This window comes from Telmatherina bonti, assembly GCF_933228915.1.
Source record: "Telmatherina bonti genome assembly, chromosome: 4".
Taxonomy (NCBI): domain Eukaryota; kingdom Metazoa; phylum Chordata; class Actinopteri; order Atheriniformes; family Telmatherinidae; genus Telmatherina; species Telmatherina bonti.
In genome coordinates, this window is record NC_136622.1 from 22391242 (window position 1) to 22410918 (window position 19677).

General features: G+C 40.5%; 1 protein-coding gene across 2 annotated transcripts in view; it reads left to right on the forward strand.

Annotated features, from left to right (window-relative positions):
• Positions 1-1446: 1446 nt before the first annotated feature.
• znf385a (zinc finger protein 385A) overlaps positions 1447-19677 on the forward strand; it is a gene marked incomplete at its 3' end in the record, with an annotated part of 56816 nt that continues 38585 nt past the window's right edge. The window contains exon 1 of one of the 2 annotated variants that reach the window (XM_079238678.1): positions 1447-1475. Coding sequence is in view for 1 of the 2 variants with exons in the window: in XM_079238677.1 (XP_079094803.1) it covers positions 1761-1773 (13 nt within the window). Of the gene's footprint in view, positions 1476-1740; positions 1774-19677 lie in introns of those variants that run through there. The other variant, XM_079238677.1, reaches the window with a different exon arrangement.

Sequence of the window (19677 nt, forward strand, 5' to 3'; positions counted from 1 at the left end):
TCCTAATGTTAAGTTGAAATAATTTTAAACTAGCCAAAGGAAAGCTTTTAATACTTCTCTGCAACAAACAGGTCATCCCAATATTCACTTCAACTTTGTCTAAGGTTTCATATCACCCATTCTGTATGTTGCATTTTGCAGGCATTAGTTACAAGCATGGGGAAAAATGAAATGTCAAAAGTAAGAAGCAATTGTTGAGGTAAGAATAATATCAGACTTCAGCAGCTTGAGCTTAACAAATTAGTACTTTTCAAACCCTTTTTTTGTGGCTCTAATGTCCTCTCTTTGAATAGATGACTTTTGTAGAGTGAAATGCAACAAACAAAAGGGAAATTTTTCATGCTCTTTTAAAAGCCATTTAATGGGTCTAATTCATTCATTTGAAACTTCCAAATGATCAAAAATAATCTAGCTAAAGCACAGGATGTTTCTCCTTTTGAGCAGCATCAAAAGTCACAAAATGTGATGTTTTTTACTGAGTCACTGATGAATATGATGTATATGATGCTTGACCCTACAGCCTTTTCATGAATATACGTTCTTATCTGTGGTTTGCAGTTACAGATTCCAAATTATCCTGAGAGATTGCAGAGTAAACAGTTACATAACTACCAGAATGTCAGTTGTTAAATTTAATGGTTTGTGGTGTAACCTTTCCCAGCATGTTTATTGCTGTCAGAAACAGAGACAGTTCTAGTCTGCAGTGTGTCTCTGTAACACTACCCCTCAGGCCTCTGAGCGCTGAAATGTGCTTACAGCTGTACACTGCCGTCCTTTTCCCCTTCTACCCTTATCTTTCTGCAGACTGCCCGGGGCAGTGCTGAGACACACTGTGAATGTTTATAAGGCTTATAGTGTACAGATTTTTTTTTATTTTACAGTCTTATAGTTGGCAGTGCTCTGAGAGGTGATGCTGCAAAAGGACGTATTGAAAAACAGATCTGCGGTGAGCTGAGCACCTGCTGTGCATCTGAGGTCACATTGTGGTTGCGCCGAGTAGTTTGTGGGGCTGGTGACTGGTTACAGCAGATGCCATAGAATAGCATTAACTCCTGAATTTCTGCATGTGGGTGCTATTGTTGTCACTCAACATGTATCCATATGTTCAAAATGTTCACAGTTTTTCTAAAATTCCTGCCAGCATTTCTGCATGTGTGAGGTGAACACAGTGCTTTCTTTTTTTTTTTTTTTTTTTTTTAACCCCGTTGCTTAATAAGTTCAGTTTGACACAGTTTTGCAATGGCATTTTTTGTCACTCATCCAATGAGCTGTATCATAAATCATCCCTGTCCAAGTTGATATTTCCCTTCCCTCCATGGACCTTAATTTACTCCTCATACCTTCACTGACATTTGACTCCCTTTCCTGCCTCCCTTCCTGCTGCAGCATTAAACACAACATCACTCGCTTATTAACTTACTAAGATAAGCTGCAGGAATCTCCTACCCTTGCTTTGTTTTCACACAGGACTGACAGTAAGTAAGAGGGAGGGCGGAGATATGATGCAGAGGTGGATGGGAGGTGACACATGCCATGTGTACGCAGTCTTTATGTCCACAAGTCCTTTGCATAGCCTTGTAACTGCTGTTTGCTGGTGCCTCTCTTGGAATTTTTCCCATTATTGTGAATTTAAGCATTTTTTTTTCCAGTTGAAGAGGTCTGAGAACTTTCACAGTGGAAGGATTTCACAAAATTTCGCCTTATACCTTGTTTGGGCTGGAGATTTCACTCAGTCGACAGGAGAAGTTAAGTTATAGCCAATGTGGAGCACCGGTAAGAGATGAACCTATTCTGCTACTTTAATTCAATTCAATTCAATTCAATTCAATTCAATTCAACTTTATTTGTATGTATGTATATATATATATATATATATATATATATATATATATATATATATATATATATATATATATATATATATATATATATATATATATATATATATATATATATATATATATATATATATATATATATATATATATATATACATATATATATATATGTGTATATATATATATATATATATATATATATATATATATATATATATATATATATATATATATATATATATACGTCCTTACATTTATATGTTGTATATCAGTGAAGCACAGAACTGAAGTGACAGCTCCACCTGTTTTTCGTTGTATATTGGATGTTTGTGTGTTTCTGTGTGTGTGTACATGTTTCTGTTTCCATACAACAACTTCAGTAGTTTCATACTATGTCTGTGAAGTAGTGAATAGAATAGATGTTTGTGTAAATGTTGTTATTCTTAAAATGTGTACAATTTATAGTGGCTTTTTTGAAAAAAAAAAAGACCCCCAGAAAGACTAATTGATCTGGAGTTTGATAGTTACATGATGGAGAATAAAGTCTGGAGCGGGGATGTGACTAACACTTGTATTTACCCTCAGATGAGGAATGTTGACGTTCTGGAAATACACTGATCAGATTTTCTGTATTCAACACTTCCAAAACAGAAACTCAGTATGAGCCAGTTTAGAGCTGAATAGTAGAAATGATCTCTGTAAAGTTTCTGTATTGCTCAACATTTCACATTATTTGAACAAGGTCAGAGTGTGGTGCAAATGTGTGATCTATGTATGTCTGAAAAGAAAGACACCCTGTCCTCCAGTGCTGGTGTAAAAATGTCAGGGACATGTGAGAGTGTGACAGTCAACATCAACATTCTCCATCTCTGTAGGCAAGTGTGGAGAGGCACACCCACCTGTGTACACGCATCCACACATCCTCATGAAATCTAGTATCCCTTCCTCACACTGTACTCTACATTTAGTGGTGTGTTCACCATCACACAAAGGTGAAGGTAAAAAGATGCCATCAAAGCATGAAGAGAGCAAATATTAAGAAATTAAGGAGGAAAAAATTTATGTTCTCTAAATTAAGATGTTTTATATAATTTTAAATAGTTTCCTGAAGTAACAACAACAGAAAAAAGACACAAACAAGTCACATAGTATACCTCCAGCTATTTTCTGCATACATCCTCACCTAATCAATAGTCTAAATTTAGTGAGATGATTATCCTTCACAGTTGCAAAGTGATATGCCTGTCAGACTTGCAGGCTCAGGCCAGTTCAAGGAGAAAGCAGAGGTCCTTGTGTTCATGCTGACCTGATTTACATGTTGCCTGGCCAGCTCACCTTTGACCTTCATAGTCAGCCTCTAAATTCACCACTGCAGTGCCAGGAGACACCCAAAGTATTATATTAGGCTATCTTCAAGCTGTGTATCAGCAGATTTTTTGTTCATTTCACCATGCAGACAAACTAGGAAGGAAGAGAAAAGGAGGAATATTTCTGTGAAGTCACATAGAGCCTGTAGGCCTTCTGATGTATGAGGAGGATTTATGATGAACAGAAGTTACGTTTTGACAGGACGTTTGCGCTCTTATAAGGAAATGAGTTAGAGTCTGTCTGGTGATTTTCAGTGAGTGTGGATTTACTGTGGCGGGAAAGAATTAAGAAGACAAATCTGAGCATTATATGTCTGAGTTTGATGTACTCCCTCCTTCGGGTTAGATATATTTTTCACAGGCTGTTGCTGCACAGTCAGGAGGATGAATTCTCATAGTTTTTCCTACTGCCAACAAAAACAGCTGGAGTGGGAATACCATCTCAGCTGCTTTACAAGTGTGCTGTATAGCTGAAGCTTTTGCTGAAGTAAGGTATTTTACATTTAGTCTGACAGGCCATCAATACTGTAACCAGCAGTGTCTCATGTCTGTTTGGTTCCCTGTTTACTCCTGTGAGTGTCGACACAGCTTTGAGAACATGTATCCCACTCATTTCACGTGTTGGATTCATTTTTCTTTATGGAACTTTTCCAAATTGCTGTCTAGGACCGGTGTGAAGGATCTGGCTAAGCTAATTGATAGGAATAAATCCTGTGTTGACAGGCTTACTCCAACAGAGGGCAGCATAGGTTAACCACAAATCACTTCCCACAAATCTGTTGTACATTATGGGCTTCATATCTAGTGTCTGCAGGTCTTTACTCTTTTATATTGAGATCAGACTTTATAAGAGTATTTGCATCAGGACTGAACTGTGACGTTGCACGGTGAAAAAGTTTCCTCCTTTAGATTCGTTAGACCCACTGATCACATTCATTCTTTTAAAGAAAGAAATTCAATTCAGTTTTCAATTCAACTTTATTTGTATAGCTCCACTTCACAACAATGTTGTCACAGGGCACTTTACATACACAAATCAACATACACATCATTTCGAGCCAATTCATACATATCCAATAATAGAAACCAACAGATTGCATCGAGTCATGACTTCGATCCAATCCCCCATCCTGAGCATGCATGCAGCAACAGTGGGAAGGAAAAAAACTCGCCTTTAACAGGAAGAAAACCTCCGGCAGAACCCGGCTCAGGGAGGGCAGCCATCTGCCTTGACTGGTTGGGGTGGAGACTACAGGAAAGACAGAACAACATGTACAATTGCACTTAATCAGGAAAACCTGCAGAAAAAAGGAGAAATAAGTTAGAGATGGCAATATTGCCATAAATTAATTAACATTAATATATTAGAGTAATAGAGCGAGGTACATCTCAGTGCATCAGGAAACATCTCCATTGCTACATAAGTAAAGGTTGGCTAGACTACCCATAACTATAAGAGCAATGAGCATAACCTGGACAGTTGGGTCCTGTACATGCAGACTCCAACTCAGGAGATGCTCATATCCTAACTATAAGAATCATGAAAAAGGAAGGTTTTCAGCTCGATCTTAAAGGTGTGGAGGGAGTCAGCCTCCCGAACCCACGGTGGGAGCTGGTTCCATAAGAGAGAAGCCTGATAGCTCAAGGCCCTTCCTCTTTGAGACTCTGGGAAGAAAGAAAGATGAAAAATATTTAAAACCAAAATATATTATGTAAAAACAAATCTTTCAAAAAACCAAACAAAAACAAAAAAGTAAAATAAAAAAAATAAAAAAAATCATTTTTATTTATTTGTCTGTGTGTTAATGTGTTATGTTTAATGTTTAGTTCAGCACACCCCTGGGTGTGCCATGGGCTACCATTTTGTGCTCAACAACAGCTGTTTTTAGTGTTTTTCCTTCTTTTTTGAGTCAAAAGAATCTTAAACTGATTTATGACTCATGTCCAAAATGAAATAAATATTCATTCTGTATTTTTTGTTGATATATCAAGCTCAGGTGCCTGCCATGGTTACAAACAGCTATACCACTTAAAAATGAAGCAAAAAAACAACAATCATGTTCTTTCTGAAAAATATTGCTGACAAACCATTAAAAAAAATACACTAGTGAACGTATCCAAATAAATAAGAGCTGAAAAATTCTCCAAAATGTTAATAATAAGCACAGCACCTTTACAATCTGAAGCTACCAGGAATTATGGGATGTTATGCTTAGTGTCCTTCCTGATTGCTCTTTCTCTTTCCTCCTTCTATCATCTCTTTGTTCACATACCTGTCCATAAAGACAATCTGCCCTCCCCCCAGTGGCTGTGACCCTTCCCCTGTCCATCCATTCTGATCCTTTGCCTTTACCTCCCTGCTTCTTCTTGTCTATGGATGATACAGGATCTCCATGCTCCAATTTCATCCTCTCATCATGACATCCATTAAAGTTGCGCTGGGCCCTGGGCCCCCGTTCACCTGACAGCACATTAGCACTCGGACCATTGAACAGCAACAAGGACCGGCTCTGAATTATTGATACCAACACAACTAATGAGGAAACTCTATCTCAGCTCTTTTGTGGACGGCCAAACACAAATGCTCAGGAGAAAACGTTGCATGCGTCGTAATACTGATGATAACTATGGTTACGGTTGAAAATTTCTCATTTTTATGAACTAATATTCCCTGCGTTAGTTCCATTTCCTCCAGACACGGTGTGTATCTGTGGTTCAACCAAACACCCAGAGGCTGGATTTTTTTCTCCTAGTCTGTTCGGTGTCATGTTTGTTCCATATCTGTAAGTTCATTATTAGCTGTTTGTTTGTAAACTCTTGTTTGATCTTAGTAAGAGACATGTCAGGAGGATTATTCTTCACCACCACATGGTCCACAACAGCAGCATATTGTCAAGAGATTTTACACAATCATAGAGATTGTGAGTGGGTGTCTGTGGCATCGAAGTCGGTTTGTGTTTATTTACTGTAATTTAAATGTATCCATTGAAGCTGCTGTGCAGAGAGGTTTTGAAGGTATCAGCCTGCCTTCTTTGTATTCACTCCAACACCCAATGACTCACTGCCTCAGCCCGAGGGTGGGGGTGTGTATGGGGGGGGGGGGGGGGGGGTGGGGGGGTCGAGTTAGAAAAGAAAAAGGAAAAGAGAAAGCAGGACAAGGGGAGGTTCCTCCAACATCAGGCATTTTCTGTAGCCCCAGGCTCACGTGGTTATGTCTCTGTGTTTGCAAGCATGCCCGCCCAAGGGGATTAATTTTTTGACAGCTTTGTTAATCCTTCTCTTGAGCGCTGAGCTTCTCTGTAACATCGTGGCTGTGTGATTTTCAAAACGCCGCCCTAGCTATCTGTGATTCGTCTTCACAGGGGGAGCTGGAAGCAGAAACTAGTGCTGGAACATGACAGCAGACATTGTTTGAGTGCCTTCCTGGTGTGGAGGAAGTGGACCATAAGAAGCTGGCTGGGACAATTAGTGACTGCATTGCTGTGGTTCATAGTAAAAGCTTCTACAGCCTGTCTCCCTTGTCCATCTGTCTCTGTCTTTGCCTCTGCATTTCATCTTTCTGGTTGTCCCTTTTTGTCAATCCACGTCTCTTCATGCCTCCGTCAATTTGTGTTCAGTTTAATCTATGCCCCTCCTTCTTCTGCTTCCTCTGCTCCGTCGCTTTACATTTCATCTCTTGTTTGCTTGCAACCCCCCATTGCCCACTCCTAAATTCTATCCTGACGAAAGCATGGATGTTGGTGGGCAACTTTGCTTGGCAGTGCTATGGGATGGAAGGAAAGAAGGAGAAAGCCATGCAGGCATAAGATTAATCCTCTAACAAGTTCACATACGTGTAGAGTCACAGAACACTAAGGGGGAGGGGTAACAAACAACAAGTGCAATAAGCAGATGTGGTAATCAGGCTCTTGGCAAACACGGAGACGGGGTGAAGAGAATGCGGAAAATGAAAATGTGAGACCGGGGTTGGGAAGGCAGCATTTTCAGTCAAGCTCTGTCTCTGCTTCATGACTTCCACTCTGCATGATGACAAGTGTCTGCCGCTGCTTCTATTGGCCAAGCCTGCCACCAATCAGAGCACAGGCATGTAAGGTGCCTTTAGGTTATACCCAACCCCAAAAAACAAGAAGCAGAGGCAGGGAGAGACAGTCAGAGTGGAAAAGGGAGTGTGTGTTTTACAACAAGAGACCAAAGCAGGTGCTGACTTCACAGTGCACAGAAGATCCTCCGTTTGAAGCTCCTTGTGAAATGACACAGTTGAGAAGAAACTGCTTGTCAGCTGTTTGTTGGAGACCACTGCATTTCCTCCTGGCTGCTGTGGAGTAGAAGATCTTGGCTCTGTAGTCTCCCACTGTGATTGGCTGTCACACTTTAGGCTCCCCCTCTTCCCTCTTTCTCCCCTCGTCTTCCTCTCTCCCTCTTCTGCTGCCAACCACCTCCATACTGTCCTCAGGCTTACCTGAGCCACCACTGCAGAAACACTGGACCCCCCCTCCTCCACACACTCTCAGTATACACACACTCTCTCTCTTTCTCTCTCTCTCTCTCTCTCTCTCTCTGTGTCACTCTCTCTCTCACACACACATACACACACAAACACACACAGTTTTTCACCTGGAGAGGGCAGGCGCAAGGGACGGCATGTGCAGCAGCAGCAGCAGCAGCAGTCTCTCCTCGCATTTAACGCTGCCTGTCTGAGTTGCCTCTTTCTGGAGAGTGGAAAGGAACTCTGAATTTTGGAGCCATTGTCTCTTGGCGAAAGCAGGAGAGACGGGGACAGTGAGGGAACACCTGACAACCCAGGGACACCAAAGGCAAAACACACACAGCATGATTTTGGGTGAGTTGTCGCTTTTTTTGGTGCATGGGATTTTGGAGAGGTCACTCATGTTGTTGTATCACTAATCCCTACTTAAACTTGGCCACCAGCAGTTCCTGATTAATAGTGTGCTCTGCTTGGTGTCCATTCCACACAGACATCTGTCAATACTGAGTGCTTGGATGAACATTTGAATCGTGGTTAGTGCTTGTAATTACGTTAATAGTGTACCATTACTGTGGCAGGTGTGAGTGATGACAGGGAAGGTCAAAGTGTTTGGAGCTGGACTGTATCATTATGAGCTGTTTGGTCACATGACCAGACCTCACCATCTCTATGTTCTGCGAGAGGAGGTGAAGTGACAAAGATGGTTTCATCCAAACTTACTGAAAACTGCTGCAATGCAAATTTATAAAAACAGAAAGCACAGAATCTGTAAAGTATGCGTCTGTTTCTATTTAACTTTTTCCTGCAAGGCTCTCAATCAGAAATGTGCAAAAAAAAACAAAAAAAACAGCACTGATTAAAGAGCATTCTGTATTTAGCATGCACGGCCGTATAGTTGGCAGTTATCAGACATTGTTGCTGTGTTCTGAGTCAGCTCAGCCTTTCTGCTTTAGTATTCTGGTCTCATTGACCATGCGTGAAAGAGGGGATTCTGTGTGCACGACATAGTCAGCTTGTACATTCATACAGAGGATGAGTCCAGTGATATGACGAGTCCTGTGTGTGTGTGGCTGTGTGGACATGGCAGGAAGAAAGTGTGTGTATGTTGAGTAAGCAGCACAATGTCTGCAAAATTGTTCCAGAGTCTTCTAATTTGTGTATGGCCGTTTCTATGAGACTGAGCGTGGTGGTTCAAGAAGTGTGTGTGTGTGTGTGTGTGTGTGTGTTGCTATGTGCTCTGCTGGAGAGGCCACTTTGTTTTAACGCATGCCTGGGCTGATTCAGGCACAGCTCTGCTTCTCTGCATTCCCGGCAGGCATGTTTTTCAAGTAGAGATCCTTAATCATTATAGGGAGTCTAAGTTGTAAGAGTTTGAAACATGTGCTGCAGAGTGTGTGTGTACCTATGAACATGTCCATAAAGTTCACCTCTGTTACTATGACTGATATGAGAGGAGCTTCTTTTATTTTTTTTAACACATCAAGTATGTTGTCAATTGCCAGTTTTTCCACTTGGTCAAAAGTGAAGGATTACCTGACTTGAGCATCCCGCTGCAGTTAGACGTGTGCTGTCTTGATCAGGTTGCAGGTGGTAGCAGCTGCCATAAATGCTATTTGGCCCGGATGTGTTCACACCAGCACAACTCATGGTAATGGTTTTTAGCTCAGGGTAGTTATTACTGAGTGTCACGTTTAACTGTCAAGCTCTACAGAAGCAATAAAACATGGAATGTAACTTTGGGATTTTGCCTTTTAGAAACAGAACACTGTCAGGCTTTTCCCCAAATACGACATAATTGTTTTGTGGAACGACTTATTTTTAAACGCTGATCATTAGTTGTGGCTCAAAAAATCTAAGCTGTGTATTTTCATTTCTTCTAATGGTTTTTCTAAATTTTCACCCTTTACAACTGACTCCTTCTAATTAAGTTGTCACTCAGATGGGTATCTTCCATCATCTCTGAGTTCCTAACATACGGCTCATTTCGCATGATGATGCGGCTACTGAATGATTAGATATTTCATGCTTACAAAGGGCTGTGTCATTGCAATGACCTTTACAGCTCTGCCGCTGCTTAATTTTAAGCTCCGATCAGCAAATTCTCTCAATCAATTAAGTGATATAAATCTGTTAGGATTTGGTATCCTGCCCTACACAAACAGCATTATGCACTGTTTTTAAAAAAATGCGGCAACAGAATTTGTGTATGATATATGGTGTGAGGAAGCCTGTGGAAACAGCATGCTTCACCAACTCTGCCTGTGTGGCTGTGAGCCTCTTCCAATCCTTTGTTATCTATGACCTTGAGCTAATAACCATCACCAGTACTGCTCTGTCCTCAGTTGAAATCACAAGTCAGTTGTAACTACGGTTGCAGGCATTTTTCAGGCCCTGGCAGAGGTCTCTCTCTGGCTGCTGTGATAGTGATGACAGCTTTGATGCAGATAATGGCAGTGGATGTTAGGCTGTGCTGTACAGTTAGCTCTATGCAAAGCTCACAAGGACTCTGCACCAAGTGATGAGGCTGCTTCTCTTGTGTGCATGATTTATTTAAGCGTTTGTGGCAAGTTAAATAGATAATATGATCACCAGATCACTGCTGACAGCCTCTCAATCAACTGTAGTGTCGTTGTGATTAGCTGTCATGTCGTTGAGAAAAAACATCATGTTAGCTCACAGATGCATTGAGGAAAGTCCTGTTATAAAAGTAACCTTTTGATAAAAAAATAAATAAAAATAAATGCAGTAATTTTTTTACTGACACCCAAAATGCACCATGCTAATTGTCAGACACGCATTTCAGTAATACACAGTAATACACTTTGTAAGCTTCACCTGAAAGAACTAGGAACACCTCATCCATGTCATGACTAGTTCATGTTTGAATGTTGTTTGTGTCTCATCTGTCTTGTCTGTTTGAGTCAGAGCTGACCCCCTGAGCTCAGGGCAATGCAGTCTATCTGTCTCTTTGCCTTTGTGTGCCCACTTCGGCACATCTGTCTTCATAAAGTCTGTCTCTATGTTGACCTGTCTACATAGCTATTGCTCATTCCATTCACCTCGCCCCCCCTTCCTCGAACAGTTTGCACACACTCACCTGGTTTCAGAGTTCAAATCAAAGAGACACCAGAGAGCATGTCTTTGAACAAGTCAGCAGTTTTCCCTCCATTTTCTCCATGACTGCTTCTCTCTCTCACTCTATGCCAAAGAGTGATAGCAATTATAGCTTCTTAATTAGTCCGATATTTTGAATGCATGGTATAGTCTGTCCCTTTAACCCTCATTGGATATACAAGATATAACTGGAATGCTTTTGTGCAGCTTGACAACTCTGCAGGATCTTAGGATATGGTACACTGAGGCGTAAAAAAGAAAGTAACACAAAAGAAAAACACACACCAACAGTTTAGAATAAAACCAAGACAGAACAATTTTGCAAAACGCAACATAATAAACGCATCACAGAAAGGAATGAGAAAGAGAAACATGAAAACAATCATGAATACTTTTTATTTAATTATTTAATAAAAAAAATAATATCTCACAGATCCAAACATCTAACCAAAGCAGGTTTTTCTTTTGTTTTGTTTTGGTAAAGTAGCACTGCTTTCTGTTTTGTTGTGTTTTCTGACATTTTGATGTGTTTTCAGTTTCCTTGCACCTCTGGGTCTTAAACCAGTGGCTTTAAATCTTTCCACGCTGTTTCACAGATTATCCTGACTCCCTTCTGGCAAGACAGGCCATTGCTTTGAGACGGTGTGGTATGATGAGTTGCTCGCTGTACTTGACCCAACTCACCTTTCAATAGCTCCACTATGTGGCAAGACTCGGAATGAAAAGACTTATTCTCATGATTGTAATTAGAATAAGCCACACATCTTTTGTTTGACCTCGAGTGCAAGTTTACTGTGAAGCTCACCCGAAAGGAGACTGCATTAAGTGTGTGTAAGAGCAATCATGTGGTAGAAGCAACAGCAGTGGCAGGTCTCCGTCTTTTGTCTTGTCTCTCTGTAACAGGCTCACTTCTTATTGGTGGAAATCCCTCCTCAGTCAAAAAGCCACTATAACAGGTCTTTTCCTCTCCACCCCTCCTGCTCTTGCTCCTCGCTATTGCTCCATTTGTTTATGCTGGAGTGACTATGTGTCAGCAGGCTGTCAATAATGTCTGTAAGAGACTCTAATGAATAGGCCTGTTATTGGACTGGTGGGAAGGTAACCTATTGTGTCTCTGAGTGCATTTGTATGTGTGTGTGTGTGTGTGTGTGTGTGTGTGTGTGTGTGTGTGTGTGTGTGTGTGTGTGGCCCATTTGTGTGCATAGCACTGCAGAGCAGAGGGAGGTGAAGGTGCTCTTCTGACTCCCATAGCTCCATCAGCTTCTCTGCAGTGTCCTCTGTCAAAGTCCATTTACTACAACTAATGCCTGCGTGATGCAACACTGTTCACTTTAACTGATTGAAATAGTATATCTTTCTTTTATAAACTCAATTTTTTTTTCATTCACTCTTTCTTTCTTTTTTTTAGCCCTTTCATTGACTTAAATGTGCCATTTATGTAACTCACACCAGGGCAGGCACCTGCCAGCACCAGGACCTGCTGCTCCATGAAGCACAGAAATGCACCTGAGCATGATTATGGTGTCACATTAGTGCATTCACCAAACCAGCCTGGCTTACTACTTACTAGGAATCCTGAGGCTACGGAACACCTGGGAATTGAAGCCTGGAAAATGTTCTGTATGCTTCAACAGTCTGTCTGATCACAAAGTGGAAAGAGAAACAGATGATTTCACACTGCAGCGCCCTGCTGTTTTCAAAGAGGCATGTCTTCTTTAATGCAGATACATGATAAGGTTGTCTTGATTTTTAATCATTTTGATTTTTTTTCTTCATGCTGAAATTTCTGTGCATGACATTTGATTTGTTTTTCATAAAAATTGAACTACAATTCCCAAATGTGCTTTTATGAAATAATGTACTTTTTGTCCCTGTGGTGTTCAGTTACTGAAACATTTTAAACAATTGCCTGTTGAAAGTCTAAAGCTCACACACCTTGCTTCCTTAGTCCTAAAATGCTTATGCTGGACCTCTGAAAATGACAAAATGTTATTCTGCACAGGTGGACTTTTGGACTCGTTTTATATCTGTTTTTTCATGGCAGCCAGATTTAGTTTGCACAATTTAGCAATAGTATATCTTCTGCTAATTAATGTCAGTGGACTGTGATATAATAATAATAACCAGTCGGAGCTTTCTTGGTTGAACATGGTCACACATACAAGGAATTTGTTTCTTGTCCTTGACTGTCCTTGAGCAATAAAGAAGAAATACACAAAATGTTTCATTTATTAACAGTTAATACACAATATAATGTTGCATGTTTCATGCTTATGAAAAGTAGAAATACAGACTCTTTTATCACTACATTTAGATGATAATTCAATAATAGTATTAGACGGTGCATGAATGACAATCTCTCAAGCATCAGTCAAAAAAAAGGGTTGAGCAAAGCTAATGTTTGGTGGTGATAGGAGTTGCATTAATCATGCCTGCTCTATTTGCGAGGAATCACAAGAGAAGAGGAGAAGATCAGGATGGGGACCGGAGAGAGGAAGGCAGACAGATAAAACTGAGTCGAAAGAGTCCTCATGAAAGAGAGCTAGCTTTGTGCAGCTCCAGGGAGGGGAAGAGGAAATTCCTCTGAGTGCTGTTGAGATAGGGTTTCACACAAAGTCCGAAAGAGAAATCAATTCTCCTTGAGTTGCAGCAAGGTCAGTTCGTAGGGGCATGGCTAGCGAAGAGGAAGCTAAATGAATGGCATTATGAGGCATCTATAGAATAAGAGATAGTGTGAAACCAAAGAGAAAAGGAAATTAGTAAACTTTCTGATGGAAGAGACTGTTGGTTGCCAGTATGTTGACTCTGTTGTCACTGCAGTGTAAAATCAATACCTTCTTCTGACAGCATCCATTCACTTCTTAGTATCACCTAACTGGTGCAAAGTTGAAATGCAAGTTGGTTTGCGCTCGTTGTTGGGAATGTGTCTTCACTTTCCTTATACCCACAAAGACTTCTCCACATGGTGTGACCTCATCCATCCAAGCAGCTCTCTCTCTCTTTACTACTACTTTACTGTCAGGGACAAGAACTTACTGAATAGTACAAGCTTTTGCTTCCAAGAAACCTTAAGCTACCTTTTAATCCTTAATGTTACATGAACATCTCAAAATAGCCTAAATCTCTGCCACTAAACACCTTTCCTTCTCCAACTAATTCTCTTCAAGTGTGTTTTAATGGTTTGTATAACAACTGATGGGAGGCAGAGAGGCTTGGTGATAAAAAAGGTAGCAGTGAGTGGAGCTCAGACCTCTTGGAGTCTTGCCCATTGATAACTATTGTAGCTAAAGCAAGCACAAGGGATGTTTGAGGAGGTTTAGTTTTGTCTTGGACAAGAGCCGGGGAAGCTTCGCTTGCTGGTAGTTATGGGATACGTATGGCACAAGGCTTAACGCAGGCGTCTGGTATGCACACCTGTCTCCGAACAAGTTTCCTCTGAACAAGCTGCCCTGCCCCTCTTTTTTTTTAGTTAGAGGGAAAAGGAGAGGGAGCTCTGCCAGGACCTGCACCAAAGCTCCCTGCCTCTGCCTGGGGGGAAGAGGAGGAGGAGAAAAGGTGCACTGGGAGGTGACATAGATGTGGATTAGAAGGCTGTAAGGGACAGAGGGGTAGTGAGGCACATGAGGTCATTCGTTTAAGTCTCTTATTTTCACATATTGTTTGCCATAAGCTACATCTTCAGGTGATAAATGTAGAGGAAGGCTTTTTTTTTTTTTGTTTATCAATGCAAATGCTCCAAGTCTTGTAAAAAGAAGTGAAATGCTCATTAGCTTTTGTAACACTTTTATATGTCTTTGAATAACATATTTGCTTGTTCAGATATGTAATTTTATGTGGTGGGTTGTAAGTTTTTTTTTTTCTTTTTTTTCATTTATCCAAGTTTTGCTCCACTGTTTGCTATGAGATGTACAAGAAACTGGATGTTAGTGTCATTTAAATGAGCACTGATGAATGTAATAAATAAAAGGCAGAGGAGAAGACTGGAAACTAAGTTTTTTCACAAAATAGGTGTAACAGGAGTGTAGTTAGACCTGAAACAAGGGAACAACAGCATAAACAGAAATAACTTCACATTGCATTCTTCACATCAGTATAAAAATGGTTAATGTTTGGTCGTCTAGTAGTTTTGCTTGTTAATAGCATCAGTAGTTTCACAGCATGTCAGACAGCAACATTTCCAGCCCATACGCAGCCATACAGCGGTACATCTGCTTCCATCCTAAATTTTCTCATTTTCCCTGTGATGGCTTGTGTAAATGTGAGAGATTGTATTTGCTGTTGCACTGAAGATAGTTTTTGTGCCTGTGCCGGGCCAATAATCACCAGCCAGCCGCTACCACAAATCTTCATTAGAGGATTAGCCTACTGGGAGACAGCTTGTGTTCTTTTGCTTTTATTGGTGTCCCTGCGCTCACTGCTTTCAGCCGTGAGTTCTCCCCTTGCCTGTCTCCAATGCTTAAACTTGTGCATGTTTTATCTGATTAGTATCTTATTTGATGTTATTATTCTTTATCACATTCACACAGCAGCATGACATTGTATGGGCACTCTTGATCAACATTTCTGTGATAGTGAATATTCTTTTCTTTTCTTTTTTTTAGTGTAAGATCACGTATCTCAACACAAATCAATGGATTTAACTAGTTTTCACATTTTGCTGTGAGACAGAGTTGGACAGATGATGAAGTCAGCAACTAAAAACTCTCTTTTGTATGTAATAGACGTCCAGAAATATTAATCAGAATGTGGAGGGCTTGTGCTTTGTTCTTCTGTGCAGTCACACCTGAGCAAACATGACCTTCATCAAAGAGTCATCAGAAGTAAACCTGACCCACATCTTCACAGCAAAAATTCACCTTCATAATTTGACAGCAAGGCTGAAATATTTAGCAATAAGTGAGCTGATAACTTTAAAAGAGGCTTATTTGGCTGATATGAGTGAAGGTGAAGAACACCTGTCCAGCCATAGAGCACAGGCAGAATTAATCACAAGTTGGGCTTGGTCCTGTATCTCATGGCAAAAGGCAACACTTTGCCAGGAGAGGCAGGAATTGATTTAATGAAATACCAGGGAATTCTGTGAGCTGAATTAAAAAAAGGACATAAAAGAAGATGACTCCTAAAGCAGGATAAAGTACACCTTAATCAATATCCACATCAAGCGGTGCAAGCTGAAGATCTTGCCTTTGTCTCCGCAGTCCCACACATATGTATGTCAGATGGGATCCATTTAGCAGAAACATGATTTAAAGAGCTGTTTTGTGGCTTCAAAACATGTTTATAAGTTATGTATTTATTTATTTAAACAAACTTTTGCATAGTGTCATACACATTTTATGACATCTAATTTATATCTGCTTTGATCCCCCCCCCATTACCCCTTCTGTATTTCTCCTTTTCTTTCTCACAAAATATGCTTGAACCTATTTGTAATGTTCACAAGTTGTCAGGTTGTTCCCTTAAGGAGAATCAGCCACCCGGTGGGAACTCATCCTCAAGACAGAACAAATTAAGGTCACAGCAGGAAAAGTCAAACCAGGAAAGGACAATACAATCTGCCAAGTGTAACTGTGTGCAGGCGTACTTTCGTGTCTCTTGTGACCTCTAATCACTGAAAAGAGCCGTTGTCAGATACTCCCGGTCCTACTCAAAAAGAAAAGCGATCCAAAATGACCCATCTCACAGGAAAAAAAGGCACCTCTGCCGCGTTTGAGTTCAAATAAGAAAACAGCATGATGGGAGTTTTTATTTTTGGCTGTGGCATCCCTTGTTGACGACAGCAGTTGTGGTTAGTATTATTATTGCTGCCATGTAGTCTTACTTTCTTGTCATAAGTTCCCAAAACTGATGAAAGACCACATCAAGAGTAGTCAGCAAATAAAAAAACAATACCTATAAAATATCAAATTGAAACTAATGACTTGTTGGTTTGTTGGATTATCAGAGTTTGGGTCTGACAGACTGCTTGACTGGGCCATCCACATGTTCCACAGCCACTGGGCTGTGTGTATGTCTGTCTGTATGTATGTGAAGAGGAAAGGTGCAGGTATTGTGCCCTTGCTGTCTGAGATCAGCGCATGTTTCTGTGTTCAGTGGACATAATTATATTTGGCACAAATTCTTACCTGAGCTTCATCTTTGGGTGAAAATAAAGCTGTAGTACTGAAAAAAAAGACTGTGCCCTGTCAGAGAAATGGCTGCACATTTGAGTAATGATCTGTGGCTCTTGATGTCAGTGGATGAGAGTTGATGCTCCTATCAGATAAGACTTCTTGCGCTTTTAAAATCTTCTTCTATGTCTTCTTTTTCCTCCATAATTAAATGATCATTTGTGGTATTTTTCAAACTTGTACAAGTTTCACTGTTTTAATGTTTTTGTTTGCTTTTTGCCACATGACTGGGTGTTAACCACATTTTTCACTGCTTGAGAGAAAATTGCTGTTGCAAATTGCCTAAGAATAGCATTTTCCATTGTCACAACAATTGTACATTGTACTACAAAACAAGAAGAAATTTAATATACAGTATCTTGATCATGGCTGTGACTGTGTTTTTGCACGACACTTTGTAGAACCGTGTCTTTGGCTATGCAGATTATGATGGCACTGGTCATGAACTGCATGCTTTTGCTTGTAAAAAGCATCTTCAATTAGCACATTTACATGTCACATCTGACTTGAAATCCTCTTTTCCCCAGTTTTACCAGAGGAAGTGAAGGGTGCATCCTCTGTTATATAATTGTTCATAACTTTTACCCAAAAACAACTGGACAGATTTTTATGTTTGTTGTTTTTCTTTTTCTTCAGATTGGATCTTGGTCTAACTTAAATGACATTACATTTTAGGGGTGATCGGGATCAGGATGCAGGAATATTTTAAAGGATTCTTTGTCATTGTGAGATTTTCCATTTACATTTTCAATATATATACGTATAATTCCACAATAAATGTCAAGATGCTTGACTAAAAAAACCCCAAAAATACAGTAGAATTTCACAACAGAATTTACAAGATTTCAAAGCTAGATGTCAATCCCTGCCTAATTCTGAAGCCTACAAACTAGAATAGTAAAAATAGAGGAATTATCATCACCGCAAGTAAACATACAGTATAAAGATATAAATATGCATCAGATACCAAAATACAGCCCGACACTGGCTGGCAAGACACTGTTGATTCATCATTAGTGTATCTAGTAATCTAATAATGTAGATATGTATGTAAAATGAATGTAGGACTATGATGTAGAGTGCAAATCACAGTATGGTCGGGAATAAGCTGCTTGGTGGAGGTCTGCCATCTCAGCGTGCTTTTCTAGTTTATTTTGTTCTGCTTGGTTTTATTTTACTAGCTAAACTGAATTTCGAAACGTTCTGCATGAACGTTTCGAAATTCCTGCAGAATATTTTGATCGTAGTAGTAATATACAATCAGTTTGCTATGGAATAAATGTATTTACACCAAGGAAGAATAGTTAGATGATTCGTTAAATGCCGTGTTTCTGTGCCCATCTTGCTCTTTCCAGAGCATCTGTCTTACAACACTTGGTGTGAAATATCGAGGTTATCACATCTGCTCGTCCTGGTAGGTCCAGTAGTCCTGGTGTGCTCCTCTCTGTCAGACCTAGCCTCAGACCTCCCTTCAAGGGCAGTATCATATTCTGCCTGACTCTGCGTGTCTGTGTAATCCATAGCTGCAGGGAGGGTGACCTTCACAGCAGGCACCCTCACAGCAAGCTGTGATGCAGCCTGCACTCAGGGGACGGCACAGACTGGACAAAAAGGGTGCTGAAGGCAGCTACTAGCTAATTACCCTTTCATATAACCCTATCTACCTGTGGTTGCTTACTTGCAGCAGAATATTAAAGTATTGTGTAAAGTGTTTTGATTTAAAAAAAAAAAAAAAAGATTATGATTCTCTGCATGTATTTAATTTACTCAAAATTGGAGAATTGGGCTTTTTCAGAAATCTACCTTGCAATAAATATTTTGTTCTAGTTCGCTGTCCTGAAAGAAAATCCTGACAGAAAGAAATTTGCAACCAACATGCCCATGTTAAATATGTCTATTTATTTTTTCATGGACAAATTTGAGGTTGGTGCTAGAATAACAGTGACTCCAGAGCCGGTAAAAAAAAAAAAAAAAAGTCTTTGACTGTTATGTGCGGAGATGACGCAGCCAAATAAGTGAAGTCTCTGCTCATGAATGATGCATGTTCCCACCGGCCCTGATGGAGAAAGACAGAGAGGCTGGATGACAGCTGGGCTGCTGTGTGTGCATGGTGCAGAACAAGGTGAGACTTTTTATGGTACAATTCAACACTCTCCCCCTCCCACTGTTTCCTCCTTCAACCCTGGAGCTTTTTCTTACCCGCTCACAAATCCACACAAATCAGGAGTACTCAGTGGGGCTGTTACACTCTTCAGACCCCCCTTGAGTTTTTATAGCCACCTAACATTAACCTTCTTCCTGCCTTTCACCTTGCTCTGTCATCATCTGTACCCCACTGTTTTTAGTCTGCCTTTACCCAAGACCCTCTCTTTTCATCAGAAACAATCACTGTATTTTCCGTCTCGCTGCCCTGCGCTGCCGCAGTCTGAGGCTCTGACGGCTGGATGGAGAGGAATGTGGGTAGGAGGGTGGGTGTGGGAGGTGTGCAGCAAGCTGGGCACAAACAGGAAAGGCTACATAATGGTTTGTTGTCGTCGTCACTGTAGCGTCACATCTGTCTGCCCTTGTAGATGCAGCTAGTGCGCCAAAGCACCCTGTCAGCACCGCCGGTGTGAGTGGCTTTACACACACACGCAAACGCAGAGTGATATGTGCAAGTTTGCAAGCTGCGCATGTGTAAGGGATTATTGCAGCTGAGATGA